Source organism: Cucurbita pepo, chromosome LG14, assembly GCF_002806865.2.
Source record: "Cucurbita pepo subsp. pepo cultivar mu-cu-16 chromosome LG14, ASM280686v2, whole genome shotgun sequence".
NCBI classification, from domain to species: domain Eukaryota; kingdom Viridiplantae; phylum Streptophyta; class Magnoliopsida; order Cucurbitales; family Cucurbitaceae; genus Cucurbita; species Cucurbita pepo.
Window position 1 is genome coordinate 6,723,516 of NC_036651.1, and position 16,644 is coordinate 6,740,159.

General features: G+C 39.9%; 2 protein-coding genes across 2 annotated transcripts; both read left to right on the forward strand.

Annotated features, from left to right (window-relative positions):
• Nucleotides 1-485: 485 nt before the first annotated feature.
• LOC111810174 (probable protein phosphatase 2C 6) lies at nt 486-7,166 on the forward strand. Its single transcript, XM_023696776.1, has 5 exons — nt 486-920; nt 2,807-3,193; nt 5,315-5,432; nt 5,559-5,782; nt 6,479-7,166. The coding sequence occupies exons 1-5, from the start codon at nt 603-605 to the stop codon at nt 6,974-6,976; spliced, it is 1,545 nt and encodes a 514-aa protein (XP_023552544.1). The 5' UTR covers nt 486-602; the 3' UTR covers nt 6,977-7,166.
• Nucleotides 7,167-12,658: 5,492 nt separating this feature from the next.
• Nucleotides 12,659-14,886, forward strand: LOC111810480 (scarecrow-like protein 18). The gene is made up of 2 exons (XM_023697186.1): nt 12,659-13,284; nt 13,923-14,886. The coding sequence occupies exons 1-2, from the start codon at nt 12,659-12,661 to the stop codon at nt 14,395-14,397; spliced, it is 1,101 nt and encodes a 366-aa protein (XP_023552954.1). The 3' UTR covers nt 14,398-14,886.
• Nucleotides 14,887-16,644: the final 1,758 nt, after the last annotated feature.

A 16,644-nucleotide genomic window follows, 5' to 3' on the forward strand; every position in this document is an offset into this window, starting at 1 on the left:
TCATGGATATATGAACAGCTCAAGTCATGATGTTTCACTATAAAGGTAACAAACAATCATTCCTATAGAAGATCATACCCATCTCCTAAAAAAGCCCAACTTTTTTTAGATTCTAATTCTTATAATAAAGATTCCAATCCACTCATGTCTTACACGACAAAATGCACCACCATTGTCACTCAGTCCATGTGTCGCATCCTGTCCTGTCCTGTCGTGTCGCTCCGACAGCTCTTTGACTGTCCATTCCCGAGGTTTCAACTCTAACGAGTGGTAAATCCCGGCGGCCCACAAGGCTTGCCGGCCGGAGATAAACAAATGAACAATGGGTACAAAAATTCCACTGAAATGAAAAGAATTAATTGTTTTTTTTTTTTTTGTTTTTTTTTTCCCAATAAAATTTAAGATCCACACACCCGGATAACGATGTTTCATCAACTTCGATTTATTTACCATCTTGTCCTCCATTCCCTTACGGATTCCAACACAATAATTTAATTCCAACCCCAACCACAATCGGAAGAGAAATTCCGCCCAAACCCCCCAAAAAGGGGCAGAGGAAGCTCTTTTGGTGTTGATTTTGATCGATTTAGCCGATTTTGTTGATGGGTTCTTGCCATTCGTCTCTAAAAGGGCGGCAGAGCAGAGGCGGCGCTGATTCTGCCGCGGCGGCGGAATCCCCAATACCTTCTACAATCAACTCATTTTCTTCTGCTTCTTCGTTTTTGTACTCTAAGACCAGTAAGCCGCGTTGGTGGAAGAGCAATTCCACTAAAACTTTTGGCGTTGGGGTTTGTTCAGAGAAGGTTCATGAATTTGAGGTTCCAGGGCGGATTTGTTCAAATGGGTCATCGAGAATCGCTTGTTTGTATACACAACAGGGGAAGAAAGGGGTTAATCAAGATGCCATGGTTGTGCATGAGGTTAGTACCCATTGTTCATACTGTTATATCACTTTTTTCTTCGTTTTGAGCTGATTGATAATGTCCTTTCAGCACTTGATGTCACTTTATGTATGAGCTTTGGAGATCCAACTCATTTTTGGGATGTGCAAGAACTTTTGATTCCATATGATATTCATTTAACATAAAATCTAGGGGGTTTTGTGAATTTGATTACAAATTAGGTACTGTTTCTAGTGGCTACTAAGCTCATTGATTCTTGTCTTTATGACATAGCTTAATCAACCCAACTAGCAGTCTCCGAGGTAATCTAGGATTACTTAGAATGATCCATAAAAGGTTGTATGTCAGTGATATTAATCGTGCCGTTTATCGTGTTAGATCGTTCATGTTCTTGGCAGGACATTAAACAAGTTGTTAGATTTCCATGTTACCCATCTATGCTCCTTCCAGGAGCTTATGAAAATTGATACTATATTGAAGTTGAGATGTACAAATCAGTTCATCAGGTGTTAAGTTTCATCTTTGGCATGTCAGGAACCTTAAGGGGCTGTTGGTTGATGATTGTTGGGAGAAGAGTCCCACGTCGGCTAATTAAGGGGTTGATCATGGGTTTATAATCCATTGGTATGAGGTCTTTTGGAGAAACCAAAAGCAAAGCCATGAGAGCTTATGCTCAAAGTGGACAATAGCATACCGTTGTGGAGGATCTTGGTTCTCAACATGTTATTAGAGCCATGCCCTTATTTAGTCATGTCAATGGAATCCTCAAATGTCGAATAAAAAAGTTGTGAGCCTCGAAGGTGTAGTTAGAAGTGACTCAAGTGTCAAACAAAGGGTGTACTTTGTTCGAGGGCTCTAGAGAAGGAGTCGAGCCTCGATTAAGGGGAGGCTGTTCGAGGGCTCCATAGACCTCAAGGGAGGCTCTATAGTGTACTTTGTTCTAGGGCTCTAGAGAAGGAGTCGAGCCTCGATTAAGGGAAGACTGTTCGAGGGCATCATAGGCCTCAGGGGAGGCTTTATAGTGTACTTTGTTCTAGGCTCTAGAGAAGGAGTCGAGCCTCGACTAAGGGGAGGCTGTTCGAGGGCTTCATAGACCTCAAGAGAGGCTCTATAGTGTACTTTGTTCTAGGGCTCTAGAGAAGGAGTCGAGCCTCGATTAAGGGGAGGCTGTTCGAGGGCTCCATAGGCTTTAGGGGAGGCTCTATAGTGTACCTTGTTCGAGGGGAGAACTGTTGAGGATTTTTAGGAGAGGAGTCCCACATCGACTAATTAAGGGGTTGATCATGGGTTTATAAGTAAGGAATACATCTCCATTGACATGAGGCATTTTGGGGAAACCAAAAGCAAAGCCACGAGAGCTTATGCTCAAAGTAGACAATATCATACCATTGTGGAGGGTCGTGGTTACTAACACTGTTGGGCAACTTGTTTTACAAAATACTCCTAAAAATCTATTGTAAGAAACCGTGATTGGTCGAGTTTTTTCAACGAACTAACTACATTGTTTCATGCTTTACTAGATAAGGTACTCTAAGAGAAAAACCTGTTTGACAACGTTTCGTAAAAAACTTTAGCTTGTCCACAGATCACATACATTAAGTAATAAACAAGAATGTGATGAATTAGATCATTTCTTTTTTAAAATAGTTAACCAAACATATCCTCTCATTATTATCCGAACATACCCAAACCGTTCCTACGAGCTGCCAATGTAGTTATTACTTCTTAGATAATATGGGTTTTTCCTTCTCTGCTTGGAGCAAACGAGCACTGAGGAACCCGTAAATCAGTTCCTTATGTATCGGTACCAGAATGTTGTTTGCTTTTGACAGTCACTAGTGGCACGGATCTTTTACTTTTCACTGCCCTTTGGATTAACTTGGTTCGAACATTTTTTCTTATAGGCTTTCGGTTCGAAAAGAGATACAATATTTTGTGGGGTATTTGATGGACACGGTCCTTTTGGACATATGGTTGCGAAAAAAGTTCAGGATACCCTTCCTCTAATCCTATGTACACAATGGACATCTAAATCAAACGAAGATCAAAGCAGTGTCGTTAAGACGAACCATTCCAGAAGTTCAAATTCTGAAAATTCTGTTGCTCTGGACGGCGATGAAGATTCGTACAAGTCACTGGAGGCCGAGGAAAACGAAAAATTCCCCAAGATGTTTCTGCCACTCAAAGTATCTTTACTGAAGTCCTTCAAATTAATGGATAAGGAGTTGAAACTGCATCCGAAAATTGATTGTTTTTGCAGTGGATCGACGGCTGTGACTCTAATAAAGCAGGTAAAATTGCATCATACTATGGTTTGTTTTTCAGTGTGTTTGTTTGCATAAATGTAGATCTGTTGGAGGCGTTTTATTAGAACGATAAGATATCGTTCAGTTATGTTTTCGAAATTGACTAAATGTGTGTTCTTTAGGAATAGGAAATAAGGATGAATAGATCGGTGGAAGTTGCTTTGTAAATGATGGACATAATCTTAAACGAGTACGCTTCCAAAATAGGTAAGAGAGTCAGTCACATCGGTTGCACGTGTAGATATGTACTTAGGAGCTAAATGAGGTGAAGGCGCGTTGCCTCGGTTGAGTCTAGGTGCCCTCGATAAGGCATGCATTGTGGCATACCTCAATTATTTTTTTGTTAGAAGATGAAACAATACTTTCATTAAAGGAGGGTACGAGGGATGGAGATGAGATATTGCCTTCCAAACCTTGGGGATTACAAAAAAATGTCCCGGTGGCATAGATGAAAGAAAGTTGTAACAGCCCAAGTCCACCGCTAGCAGATATGGTCTTCTTTAGGCTTTTCCTTTCGGGCTTCTCCTCAAGGTTTTTAAAACGCGTCTGTTAGGGAAAGGTTTCCACACCCTTAATGCTTTGTTCTCCTCCCCAATGGAAAGGTTTCCACACCCTTATAAAGAATACCCTTATAAAGAATGCTTTGTTCTCCTCCCCAATCGATGTGGGATCTCACAATCCAGCCCCTTCAGGGCCAGCGTCATCGCTGGCACTTGTTCACTTTTCCAATCGATGTGGGACCCTCCAATACATCCCCCTTCGGGGCCTAGGGTCCTTGGTGGCACACCATCTCGTGTCCACCCCCTCCGGGGCTCAGCCTCCTTGCTGGCACATTGCCCAGTGTCTAGCTCTATACCATTTGTAACAGCCCAAGCCCACCGCGAGCAGATATTGTCCTTTTTGGGCTTTCCGTTTCGGGCTTCCCCTCAAGGTTTTCAAAACGCGTTTACTATGGAAAGATTTCCACTCCCTTATAAAGAATGCTTCGTTCTCCTCCCCAACCGATCGAGATTTGTGCAAAAAAGATATTTTCTTTTCTGAATATGAAGGAATATGTAGCGGGTTTTAGGAACTTCGTGCAAAAAAGATCGAGATTTGTGGTGGTGTATGTTTTTTAGCTTCAATTTTGGTAGGATCATTGGTGGAGCCCCCGGCATTTTGAGTTTTCCTTTCCTAGTTCATCTAAATTGTGCCTTTACAAGGATGCTCATGTTGCTGATTGCTAGAATTGCCAGTCCCTTTCCTCGGTGCTCGTCGAGAAAACGAATTAAACAATCACACACTTCTAAATGGATCTCTCTAAACGATAGTTCGTACCCACCGAAATAAGTTACTCTAAATTATGAACTATTGGTGCTGTAGCTCACCCGTTAAATATCTGTAAAAGGCCTCGTCAGTTTTAGCGTTCGGAGGTTTAAGTACTCTTGACATGGTGCAGCTCTAACCCAGTTCGTAGGGCTTCAAGCCCACGATAACTGAAGTTATTTATGAAATTCTAATGAAAAACACGAATGATCATTTGTTTCTCGAGTCCTTTCTCTTGTATCAGGCATTAGCTCTTGGATGTTTTTAACTAGAACGTGGTCTTCCATTACTTCTTCTCCAATTTTCTTGTCACTATGAGTCTCTTTATATGAGATCCCACGTTTGTTGGGGAGGAGAACGAAACATTCTTTATAAGGGTGTGGAAAGCTCTCCCTAGCATACGCGTTTTAAAACCTTAAGCTACTAACGGTGGGCTTAGGCGGTTACAAATGGTATAAGAGCCAGACACCGGGCGATGTGCCAATAAGGAGGCGGTCCCATGAAGTGGGGTGGATTGGGGAGTCCCACATCGATTGGAGAAGGGAACGAGTGCTAGCGAGGACGCTGGTCCCCGAAAAGGGGTGGATTGTGAGATCCCACATTGGTTGGGGAGGAGAACTAAGCATTCTTTATAAGGGTGTGGAAACCTCTCCCTAGTAGACGTGTTTTGGTTTAGCTCCTTCCGGTCTTGCATAAACTTTTGCCTGTCATGTATGGTTTGAACTGTTATCAATCTCTCTCCGGATGAAATTTTATCTCATTATATGTGGCTAAACAAAAGTGGAAAGTGATGTTTTATAGGGTCAGAACCTTATACTTGGAAATGTCGGTGACTCGAGAGCGGTGCTGGCTACAATCGACGAAGATAACTCTTTGATTCCCGTTCAACTAACGGTGGACTTGAAACCCGACCTTCCTGGTAAATTTATCTACAAATAGGAAATATACACGAGTTTAAGAGTTCCGTTTTCGTTCTTGGGTTCTTCCTAAGTTTTAAATTTAGTCTTTACCTGGACATTACTCCACTTTTCTTTTTGTTATCTAGCTGAAGCTGCTAGGATCCAGCAATGCAAAGGAAGAGTCTTCGCTTTGCAGGATGAGCCCGAAGTGGCACGAGTATGGTTGCCTAATAACGATTCACCTGGTTTGGCAATGGCGAGAGCTTTCGGAGACTTTTGTCTGAAGGATTTCGGTCTAATTTCTGTTCCCGACGTTTATTATCGTCACCTTACGGCGAGAGATCAGTTCGTAATTCTTGCCACTGATGGGGTATCTTTTTCTCCTTTCATCATATATCTGATCAAGCTTTAAAGTGTATTTGTAGTGCTCTAAAGGGTGTGTTTCTTCTTGCTCGGTAAAGTTCGGTGAGATCCCATATCGGTTGGAGAGGAGAACGAAACATCTTTTATAAGGGTGTGGAAACCTCTCCCTAACAGACACATTTTAAAAACCTTGAGGGAAAGTCCGAAAGGGAAAGCCCAAAGAGGATAATATTTGTTAGCGGTGGGCTTGAGCCGTTACAAATGGTATCAAAGTCAGACACTAAGCGATGCGGAGAGTGTTCCCCAAAGGGGGTAGATACGAGGCGGTGTGCCAGTAAGGACGCTGGGCCCTGAAAGGGGGTGGATTTTGGTGGGGTCCCCCATCGATTGGAGAAAGGAACGAGTGCCAGCAAGGACGGTAGGCCCTGAAGGGGGGGTGGATTGTGAGATCTCACATTGGTTGGAGAGGAGAACGAAACACCCTTTATAAGAGTATGGAAACCTCTCCCTAGCAGACGTGTCTTAAAAACCTCGAGGGGAAGCCCGAAAGGGAAAGTCCAAAGAGCACAATATCTGCTAGCTGTGAGCTTGGGCTGTTACAATTCCCTTGAATATTGATTTCCTCGGCGTCGAGCTAATAGATGTTTCGTCATGGTTCCTTCTGATGAACATGTGTTTGATCAAATTAACGTACATGACACAGGTTTGGGACGTTCTTTCGAATAAAGAAGCTATTGAAATTGTTGCTTCAGCCCCATCTCGCGAAACATCAGCCAGGGCTCTTGTCGACTGCGCGGTTCGTGCATGGAGGTTGAAATATCCTACATCCAAGAACGACGATTGTGCTGTTGTATGTCTCTTTCTCGAGTACGAGCCTGAAATAGAAGAAAACACAGCCACTAAACCAGTGGAAGAAGATCTAGCCCCGCCGAGCGAGGACACGAAAGATATTGAAGTCGATTCTAACGATCATGGCACAATTGGAAGCTCTAATGAGATTGTACCTGTCGACGACACAACGGACGAGAAGGTTGGAGGTGGTGGTCGAAACCCGTCGAAGAGAAGCTTAGCGGAGTGCATTTCGAATGAAGAGGAGGAATGGTCAGCATTGGAGGGTGTTACGAGAGTGAATAGTCTCCTAAGCCTTCCGAGGTTCCTGTCGGGTGACAAAAGGTCAGGCAGCTGGAGGAAGTGGCTATGAGGTTTGTCTTTTTCATGTCATTTTTATTGGTCATATTTCTTGTGGATATAAAATTTTCATTTTCAGTGCTCTCTTGCAAATAAAAGAAAATTTGTATTTGGAACAAAAGATCTGTTGTATTGTTTATAATCTCAATTTGGAGGCAGAAAGGTTTGTTTTTCAAATCCAATTTATAATCGATTGTACGTTTTAGCCAAATAACCACTCGTTTTATACGTTTTTTTACATTCCTTCCGAGCTAAAATTTAAAGGATATCGACTTTCAATGCCCCAAAAAGTATAAACACCATTTCTTTTCATTCTTCAGTGCTTTGAGTTAGGTCGTAGTCGATTTACGAGGAGAAAATAAAAAATATTGTAGATCAAAGTTGAGAAGAAAAATGTTCATATGAGAGAGGAAAAAAAGAAGGTAGATACCAGAGAGGAGATAAATTTTGCCTCTACCCATGTGTTAGAGGTTGGTATATGTACCTGCTATCTAATACAAAGTCCGTAAATGACATGACATAGGGATGGGAGGATCCAATACCTTGATAGAACTCAGATGGATGGATATTCGAAATGTCTCGATGATATGAACGACACATGGATCCGTTCTCGATGAGCATGTTTGAGTGAGTTATGATGACATCAAGACGTGGGTTGTATTAATTTGGAACAAAGATCAGAATACGAGATGCAATTTGAGATATCTTGGCCTCGAGTAGAAGTAAGATGGAGCTCGATGACTTGGATGAAATTTCTATGATGTATGTTATTAATGCTTTATGCTCTAATTAAAAGAGGATGAGATATTGTGATTTGTGCTACAGTTGAATGATGAAGGTTATCTCCCCAATGAGTTTGTCTTAATATTTAGACAGTGTATTCCGTGTTTTAGGTGATTGATAGGATTATCTTCCTAGTCAAGCATGTATGCGAACGTAGGATAGCTCTAGGTGGTTGATTGAGTATTCCTCTGTAGAACATAATTACGTACATGGAGTAAAGATTAAGGCTCTTGACCTCGGTCATCATGTAACTGGTCTATGGATTCTGAACGGCAATCAAGCATGTAGACCATAGTGCTTCCACACCAAGAAAATTGAGGAGTTTGCACACAAAAACCTGGAGCAGAGAGTTCGCGTTTTAGGAATTTAGTAGACCTTCATGACACCTATGAACGAATAAGGTAGCTCTCCAAACCGCTAGGTGTGAAAATAAGGAAAATCAGAGGCAATCAGCACTGACGACGAGTTATCGATGAAAAAGCGGGACGAATGGCGATCGAAATCAACAGTCACAAACGAAGATCGATTGTGTGAGTAGATAAGTCAACACAATGAAGAGTCGATGCGATGAAGCTGCTTTCCTAAAACACCCTCGGATGCAAATTGGAAGCCTAAGATGGAGTCGATGATACAACTTTCGGGTCGATGACACAAGGAACACAAACTTCAATTTCTCCTCATCGGATTGTATGTGGCTATAGGTTGTGAGAGGAGGTGAGTGAGCTCGACTCTTATAGTTAACAACTCGAGGATTTCTTAAACGGGTGTTGCAAAAATTTAAATTTCAAACTCAAAGATAAAAGTGTAACATTTTAAAATTTAGTGACCAAAGTCGATTAATGTTTTTTCGGAGCTTCATAACTTCCATCCTTTCACAGCAAAGAAAAAGCACACACCAACTCGCTTGCTGCATGTATGGCCATGCAAAAGCAAAACATAGGCTGTCTGTTTCTCAGACAAGAACCTATGAAGATTCCGACAAAAATGAGCACACTTTCAGCTACTTTCAGCTTTAAAGATGAGATTAAGAGGGTTAAATTTATGGTTGCCGAGTTCTCTAGTCATCTATCTGTCTGGACTATCGAGACAATTCTTCTTCGACTCTGAAGCACGTTACTAATCTAATAGAGTTCTATCGCAGATCTTCATTATAACCATACTTTCGAGGCTCACAATTTCTTTGTTCGACACTTGACGATATTAGAAATGGCCCATGATCCAAACATGTCGAAACAAATAAAAGAAACAGGAAGAACAACTTGAGGGGAGAGATCTTTTGGAACAAAGAACCTTAAACACTTATTTTCAATTCTCTTTATTATTGTATAAATAACATACATCATGAGTATCTATACGGGAGAAAGCACAACCAATCTCTTAAACTTTCTCTTCAAATTAAGCAACTACGGACAAATCTTCCTGACTAACCATTTCCCTCAACCTATTCAAATCAATAATTACTCAACAATTATCCTAAAATTATTCTAGGTTAATAACTTTTTTTTACTAAGTCAAGCTTATTAATTCCGACATGATAAAATTAAGATAAATGAGACAAGGGGACGAACATATACAATAGTATGATATTGATAGACCGAGATTATTCCCTTCCAACAAAAAAAAAAAAAAAAAAAGATGAGAAGCAAAAGAAGAGAGGAAAGGCATTGGGAGGTGTCAGTGTTGAGCAAAGAATCGGGGTTAAGTTTGCTGCAAAATGTACAAAAGTAACAACTTCACATTTCCACTTTGCGTGTGCCTTTTGTACTTTGTACCTAATGAATATTTAGATACATGCATCATACATTTTTTAACCTTCCCTTTGGCTCTCGCTCCATTTGCCTCCTCGAGATCTTAAAATGGTGTATTCACTGTAAGAAATAATAGATACGATAGCTAATACAAAACACTTGTCGGTTTTAGCACCTCTATGTTTTAAAAATGCATCACCTCAGACAATTCAAGCATACACGCCTTTTGCTAGCCTTCCTTTTGTTGCGACGAGCAACTTTGAACGGTTGTCATGATACTCTTTAAATACCTTGCATTTGTATGCCATTTGAGGGGGAGACACTTTTGAGATTTTTAACCTAAACACAAAATGTACATTTGAAGAGGCTTATGGGATGATTTGAAGCTTAGGATTGTTGGGAGAGGAGTCGCACGTTGACTAATTTAGGGGAAGATCATGGGTTTATAAGTAAGGAATACTATCTCCATTGGTATGAGGCCTTTTGGAGAACTAAAAGCAAAGGTACGAGAGCTTATGCTTTTGAACAATATCATACCATGGTGGAGGGTCGTGGTTTCTAACATGGTATCAGAGTCATGCCCTTAACTTAGTAAAAAATGACTGAAGTGTTGAATAAATGGTGTACTTTGTTCGAGGGCTCTAGAGAAGGAGTTGAGCTTCAATTAAGGGGAGGTTGTTTTAGAGCTCCATAGGTCTCAGGGGAGATTCTGCGATATATTTTGTTCGAAGAGAGGATTGTTCGGAGAGGAGTCCCACATTGGCTAATTAAGGGAAAGATCATGGGTTTATAAATAAGGAATGTTATTATTTCGTGGAGCTAAATCTATCATTTATTAGGGAAAACTAAGATTTTGCATCTAGCTCTAGACTCTCAACTATAGGCTAAAAGGAATTCTCGAGATGCCGAACAACGAACAAATTTCAGCTCTCGAAGTTCTTTTAAGGTTTTCCCCCTCCTCACGGTTGTCCTCATCAAATAAAGGGTGCAACTCTTTTTATAGGCATGTATATTTATGACCCGTAAACGTTGAGGATTGTTGGAGTCCTATATGGGCTAATTAAGGAGAAGATCATGAGTATATAAGTGAGCGATACTATCTCCAATAGTATGAGACATCTAGAGAAGGAGACACTCATGTACGAACAAAGGGTGTAGTTTGTTCAAGGGCTCTGTTTTTCATCCCAAGCAAAGTGCAGTAGTTTTAGTCCCTACATCTCATCTCTACACCAAGAACGAGTGTGAGTGTTTCCCACAAAATAGTTGTATTCAACAATCTGGTGTTAGAGCGAGCTTGGTACAGGTTGTTAGGTCTCTAAAATTCTTAGTATGCTCTATGGTTGCAACTCTGTCCGATTTCCTAGTATCAGAACTATGTTGGTATAACTTAATATGTTTTGTGTTTACAACTTTGTCTTATTTTTCATATGGAAACAATTCTTGAGATTATTAGTGAGTGATTTTTTTTTTTTTCATGAATAGTCCACGAGTATGCAAGTTTTGCATTAAAAAAATTTATTTGGTATTACTGATGTATTGCCAACGTGATAGGTGATAACCCAAGTTTTTGAAGGAATAAAAAAACTCAACAACAACTGTAATATGTGGGCAACATGTATGATGTTCTATCTACATGGACAAGATCTCTGGGAGGTCGTTGGTGGAAGTAAAATTACACCGCTAGAAGAGGATTCTAATGGTGTCTTGCACAAATGGAGAATCAAAACAAACAAGACAATGTTTGACTTGAAGACCACACTTGAGAAAAGATGTTGGAACATATTCGGGATGACGAAACATCAAAAGAAGCATGAGACATGTTCCTGATGCTTTTCTCGAAGAAGAACGATACACGATTAAACTTCTGGAGAACGAACTATTATCAATCTCACAACGCGACATGACGATTGCTCAATATTTCCATAGGGTCAATCTATCCGGAGATTAGTGAACTACATATGAAGTTCAACCTTAGAGGAGCTCAAATGAAAAAGATCATTAACCAGAGATTATAACCAGAATATAGAAGTTTCATTATTGTTATTCAAAGACGGTCCGCCCATCATTTGTAGAGTTCAAAAATTTGTTAGTCAGCCAAGAAACCATGGCTAGGTAAATAGGAGTCATCGTGATGAAGAGTGAAAAGGAAATGCTCTACGCAAGTAAAAGTCGGAGTAACAACAAGCAGTGTGGATAAGAAATTGGCAACAAAGTAAAAAGTTACCAAGGAACCACACAACTTGACTCAGAAGAACGACAACAAAAGTTCTCAGCAGAGAAATTTGAAGTAATTTATTACACGGGCAGAAAGAAGGACCACATGTCCAAAAATTTTTAGTCCAAGAAAAAGTTAACCAAAAGTGATGCGACAACCTCCAAAATGGAGATGGAGTATGAATGAGATGCAAATGTACTATATGTCTTAGAAAAAGACGAGCTAGTACTCATATGCAACACCCACTTTATTTACAAAGGATTTACCGAACGAAAAAGGGTTAAATGTAAAAATCCAAGTAAAATTCTAAGGAGCAATTAGTATGACAGGTGTCACTAGAGTCTCCATCCCCTATCTTCTTCGGTACTCTGACAACAATACCAGTGACCTAGGTCAAACTCAATAGCGCCCCTGCCAAGTAGTAGACTCACAAAATCAATTCTATTTTATTTTTTAAATTTAGCTAAAAATTCTCTTAAAAAGATTAAAACTATTTGATATTTGAAAATTATGCTTATTTCCTCACAAATTTATTACGACGGTCGATTTTGTAGCTAACTTTTAAAAAATAAAATAGTTATTAGACGAACATGAAAGAATTGTTCATTTTCTTATGAGCGGAATGCAAAAAAGGGAAGTAATTGACCTCTCATCTTTCCTCCGCTCTAGCTCGAACCAGCTAAACCGACCAAAAGGAGCTAGCTGGTTTTTCTCGGAAGAGTTTGACTTTGAGGATCACAAATCAATGGCGTATGCCTCCATTTTCACCTCCTTATATATAAACAATGAGTTGAAAAGTTATTGAAGAAGAAGAAGAGATGAAAAGAAAGAATAGAAGGGTAAGGAAAGGTAACACCGGTTCTCACTATTAATAACTACAAGTTTCCTATCAAAGAATCCGATGTGGGACTAATCCAACCCTTCAAAACACCATTTTTTTCAGAAGATAATGGCAATGGACCCTTTCCAAATGCGTCAATTACTAATCCGTTGTGCCCATTTCATCTCTCAATCGGACTTCCTCTCAGCTCATCGCTTTCTTTCCATTATCTCTTCAAACTCTTCCCCTTATGGCGATGCCACTCAAAGATTGCTTCATTATTTCTCTTCTTCACTCTCCCATCGCCTCCCTTGTTCTTCTTCTTCTTCTTCTTCGTCGTTACAACAAGATGGGCTTCAATCTTGCTATTTATCATTGAATCAAATCACACCCTTTATTAGATTTTGTCATTTGACTGCAAATCAAGCCATTTTGGAAGCTATTGAGGATTGTGGGATGGTTCATGTTGTGGATTTTGATATCATTCATGGTGTTCAATGGCCTCCTCTTATGCAAGCTTTGGCTGAGCGGTTTGCTTCTCCTATGCTTCGTATTACTGCCATTGGTCTTGATCTTACCTCTCTTCTTAAGACGGGTGATAGGCTTTCCAAATTTGCTCATTCACTTGGCTTGAGGTTTCATTTTCATCCTCTTCTTCTTCTCAATGATCATGACGTTGACCGTCTTGTCCCCGCCGCTCTCACGCTCTTCCCCGATGAAGCGCTCGCCGTCAATTGCGTTCTCTACTTGCACAGGTACTTAACTTACCATTCAACTCATAAGAAAGTATTTAGCTTGTATGTAACCGTTAAGCTCACCGCTAGTAGATATTGTCCTCTTTGAGCTTTCTCTGTTAGGCTTCTTCTCAAGGTTTTTAACACTTGTCTTCTAGCAAGAGGTTTCCATACCCTTGTAAAAATACTTCGTTCTCCCCCTAATCGATGTGGGATGTCACAATCCACCCCCTTCAGAGACCAGCGTTAAAACGTGTCTTCTACTTAGAAATTTTCACACCTTTATAATGAATGTTTTGTTTTCCTCCCCAACCGATTCGAGATGTCACAATCCACCCCTCTTTAGAGACCAGGGTCCTCACTGGCACTTGTTCCCTTCTCCAATCGATGTGAACCTCCCAATCCACCCTCTTTGGAGCCCAGCGTCCTTGTTAGCACACTGTCTCGTGTCCACCTCCTTTAAGGGTCAACCTTCTCGCTGGCACATAGCCTAGTGTCTAGTCTGATATCATTTGTAACAGCACAACTCCACAACTAGCAGATATCAAGGTTTTTAAAACGCGTCTTATCGGAGGAAATTTCCACACCCTTATAAAAAAAAAAAAAATGCTTAATTCTCCCACCTAACTGATGTAGGATCTCATATGGTAAATTTACAGACTTTTGAAGGACGATGTTCGGAGATTGCTTCATAAAATAAAGGCTTTGAATCCCAAAGTGGTGACCATAGCTGAAAAGGAAGCAAATTTCAACCACCCTTTATTCATGCAAAGATTTCTAGAGGCATTGAATCATTACTCCCTAATATTTGACTCATTGGAAGCAACTATGCCTCAAAATAGCAAAGAGAGACTAGAAGTGGAGCAAATTTGGTTTGGTAGGGAAATAGACGACGTCGTTTCTGAGGAAGGGAACAAGAGAAGGCAACGCCATGAAAGGTATGAATCATGGGAAATAATGCTTAAAAGTTTAGGGTTTTCTAATATTCCTTTGAGCCCTTTTGCCCTCTCACAAGCCAAACTCCTTCTAAGGCTTCATTACCCCTCCGGAGGCTACCATCTTCAAACCCTTCATGATTCCCTTTCTCTTGGTTGGCAAAATAGACCCCTTTTTTCAGTCTCTTCATGGCATTGAGAAACAAAACCCAATGAAATGGCTCTCATTTTCAAAACCCACCAAGAAAAATGAAGAAATTTGCAAGAACAATGAAGAAATTGGCAACAACAATGGGAATTTGAGTGATTTCAAGAAACCCCACCAAGAAAAATGAAGGAATTTGCAAGAACAATGAAGAAATTTGCAAGAACAATGGTAATTTGAGTGATTTCAAGAAACCCCACCAACAAAAATGAAGGAATTTGCAAGAACAATGAAGAAATTTGCAAGAACAATGGTAATTTGAGTGATTTCAAGAAACCCCACCAACAAAAATGAAGAAATTTGCAAGAACAATGAAGAAATTTGCAAGAACAATGGTAATTTGAGTGATTTCAAGAAACCCCACCAACAAAATTTGAGTTTTTTTACGGTTTGCATGAAAATTATTAGCCTAAGAAATTTTCCCTATCAATTAATTGTGTAAAGCTAGAATCTTTCAGCTGTTCTTCCAAAGGGAAAGCTGAAACCGACAAATATTGAATATGTAATATTATTATTTTTTTGGGTACTAAATAAAATCTTTGTTTCTTTTTTTAATTTGATTATAATTTGCATACCCATATGATAAATCAAACAAAAAACATCATTTTCATTAACATGGTCGCTTGTCTCCTTATCTTTTCCTTCTTTTAAGGTAATAACAATGACTAATTAAGCTTCTCTTTCTTGTTTTATCCATAATAAATATATAAAATTAGCTTAATTAATGGTTAATTAAGCTAATTGGGTTGATTTGTTCCCTTACATTCCATTGATTCCATCAAGATTAAGGTGAGGCTTCGAGAAGGGAATCCTTTTTTTATAGCCATTATTATATTTGTAAGTATTGATTGCTTTTTTTGGTAGTGCACCAAGTTTGAATTTTTATTTAATTTTTGAACCAGAAATTCTGCCTTATGTCCCCTCAACAAAACCATCAAAGTTCTCAAAATGGAGCTTTTCGTGCTCCCTTTGCCACCCTCTAGGTATCCCTTAACTCTCATGTCCTATGGATGTCGGAGGACCATTTTAGGACACTTGATCCCTTCTTCTTGCCCTTTAAGAGGGTATATCACCTTTGTCTCTTTTGTTTAACCATATATTGAAGTATATTCCTACATGTTCTTTATAAGCTTTTAATATCAACCTAACCCGATCTTTCGAATTTAGTAACGGGTACTCGAGTAAAACATAAAGGGTTCAATCCCGTATCTGGTTCACTTTATAGATCTTTTGAGCTAATTGAATCTAACCCTTTACAAATCTAAACGATTTATGTGCTCCATAGTTTCTTGATTGTTAGTTGTGGTCTCGACACTAATTTTCGAATCCAAGTTATAACGGCCCAGACCCATTGCTAGCAGATATTGTCTTCTTTGGATTTTCCCTTTCGAGCTTCCCCTCAAGGTTTTTAAAACGCGTATGCTAGAGAGAGGTTTTCAAACCCTTATAGAGGGTGTTTCGTTCTCCTCCCCAATCAATGTGGGATCTCACAATCCACCCCCCTTCAGGGTTCAGTGTTCTTGCTGGCACACCGCCTCGTGTCTACCCCCTTCAGGGAATAGCCTCCTCGATGACACATCGTTTGGTGTCTGGTTCTGATACCATTTGTAATAGCCCAGGCCAAGCGCTAGCACATATTGTCCTCTTTAGGTTTTTTTCCTTTGCGGGCTTCTTCTCAAAGTTTTTAGAACGCGTTTGCTAGAGAGAGATTTTACACTCTTATAAAGGGTGTTCGTTCTACTCCTTAACCACCTTAACCAATGTGGGATCTCACATGAGTCGAGCTTCGATTCGCCTCGATTGTGTTTAAAAGGTGGATTACATGAATGGGGTTTGGATAATAATGTTGTGGAAATAGGGAGAAAGTAAGAGAGAGTGATAAGATGGTGAGAAGAAGGGGCATGGCATGACGAAAGAGGCAAAATGGCAAAGGAAAAGAAGGACTAAGGTTGCGTGTGGGAAGACATTATGTGGTGAGGGAAGCTAAGAGTTGGTGCACGCATGGTACTTCTCACACATCCATCCATCTTTCCATATGATTTTGACCTTACCTTTTGCACTCTTTTTCCTTTTTCCTTTTTGCCTTAGTCTTTAACAATAAATATTATAATCAATCTTAGTTTAATTATAGGCGTTTTAAAAAGTAATCTTGAAACCCATTTAGGTTAAGCCTAATCGAGGAGACCTGATGATCTATAGGAGACTCCACGGAAAGAGTCGAGAGCACTGTAATAAGATATT

Excerpts from the sequence above, each read along its gene's own strand:
- LOC111810480 (XM_023697186.1), top strand. The coding sequence starts at position 12,659 with ATGGCAATGGACCCTTTCCAAATGCGTCAATTACTAATCCGTTGTGCC. Across the intron at positions 13,285-13,922 it reads TGCGTTCTCTACTTGCACAG|ACTTTTGAAGGACGATGTTC; the intron begins GTACTTAACTTA and ends GTAAATTTACAG.
- LOC111810174 (XM_023696776.1), top strand. The coding sequence starts at position 603 with ATGGGTTCTTGCCATTCGTCTCTAAAAGGGCGGCAGAGCAGAGGCGGC. Across the intron at positions 921-2,806 it reads ATGCCATGGTTGTGCATGAG|GCTTTCGGTTCGAAAAGAGA; the intron begins GTTAGTACCCAT and ends TTTTTCTTATAG. Across the intron at positions 5,783-6,478 it reads TAATTCTTGCCACTGATGGG|GTTTGGGACGTTCTTTCGAA; the intron begins GTATCTTTTTCT and ends TACATGACACAG.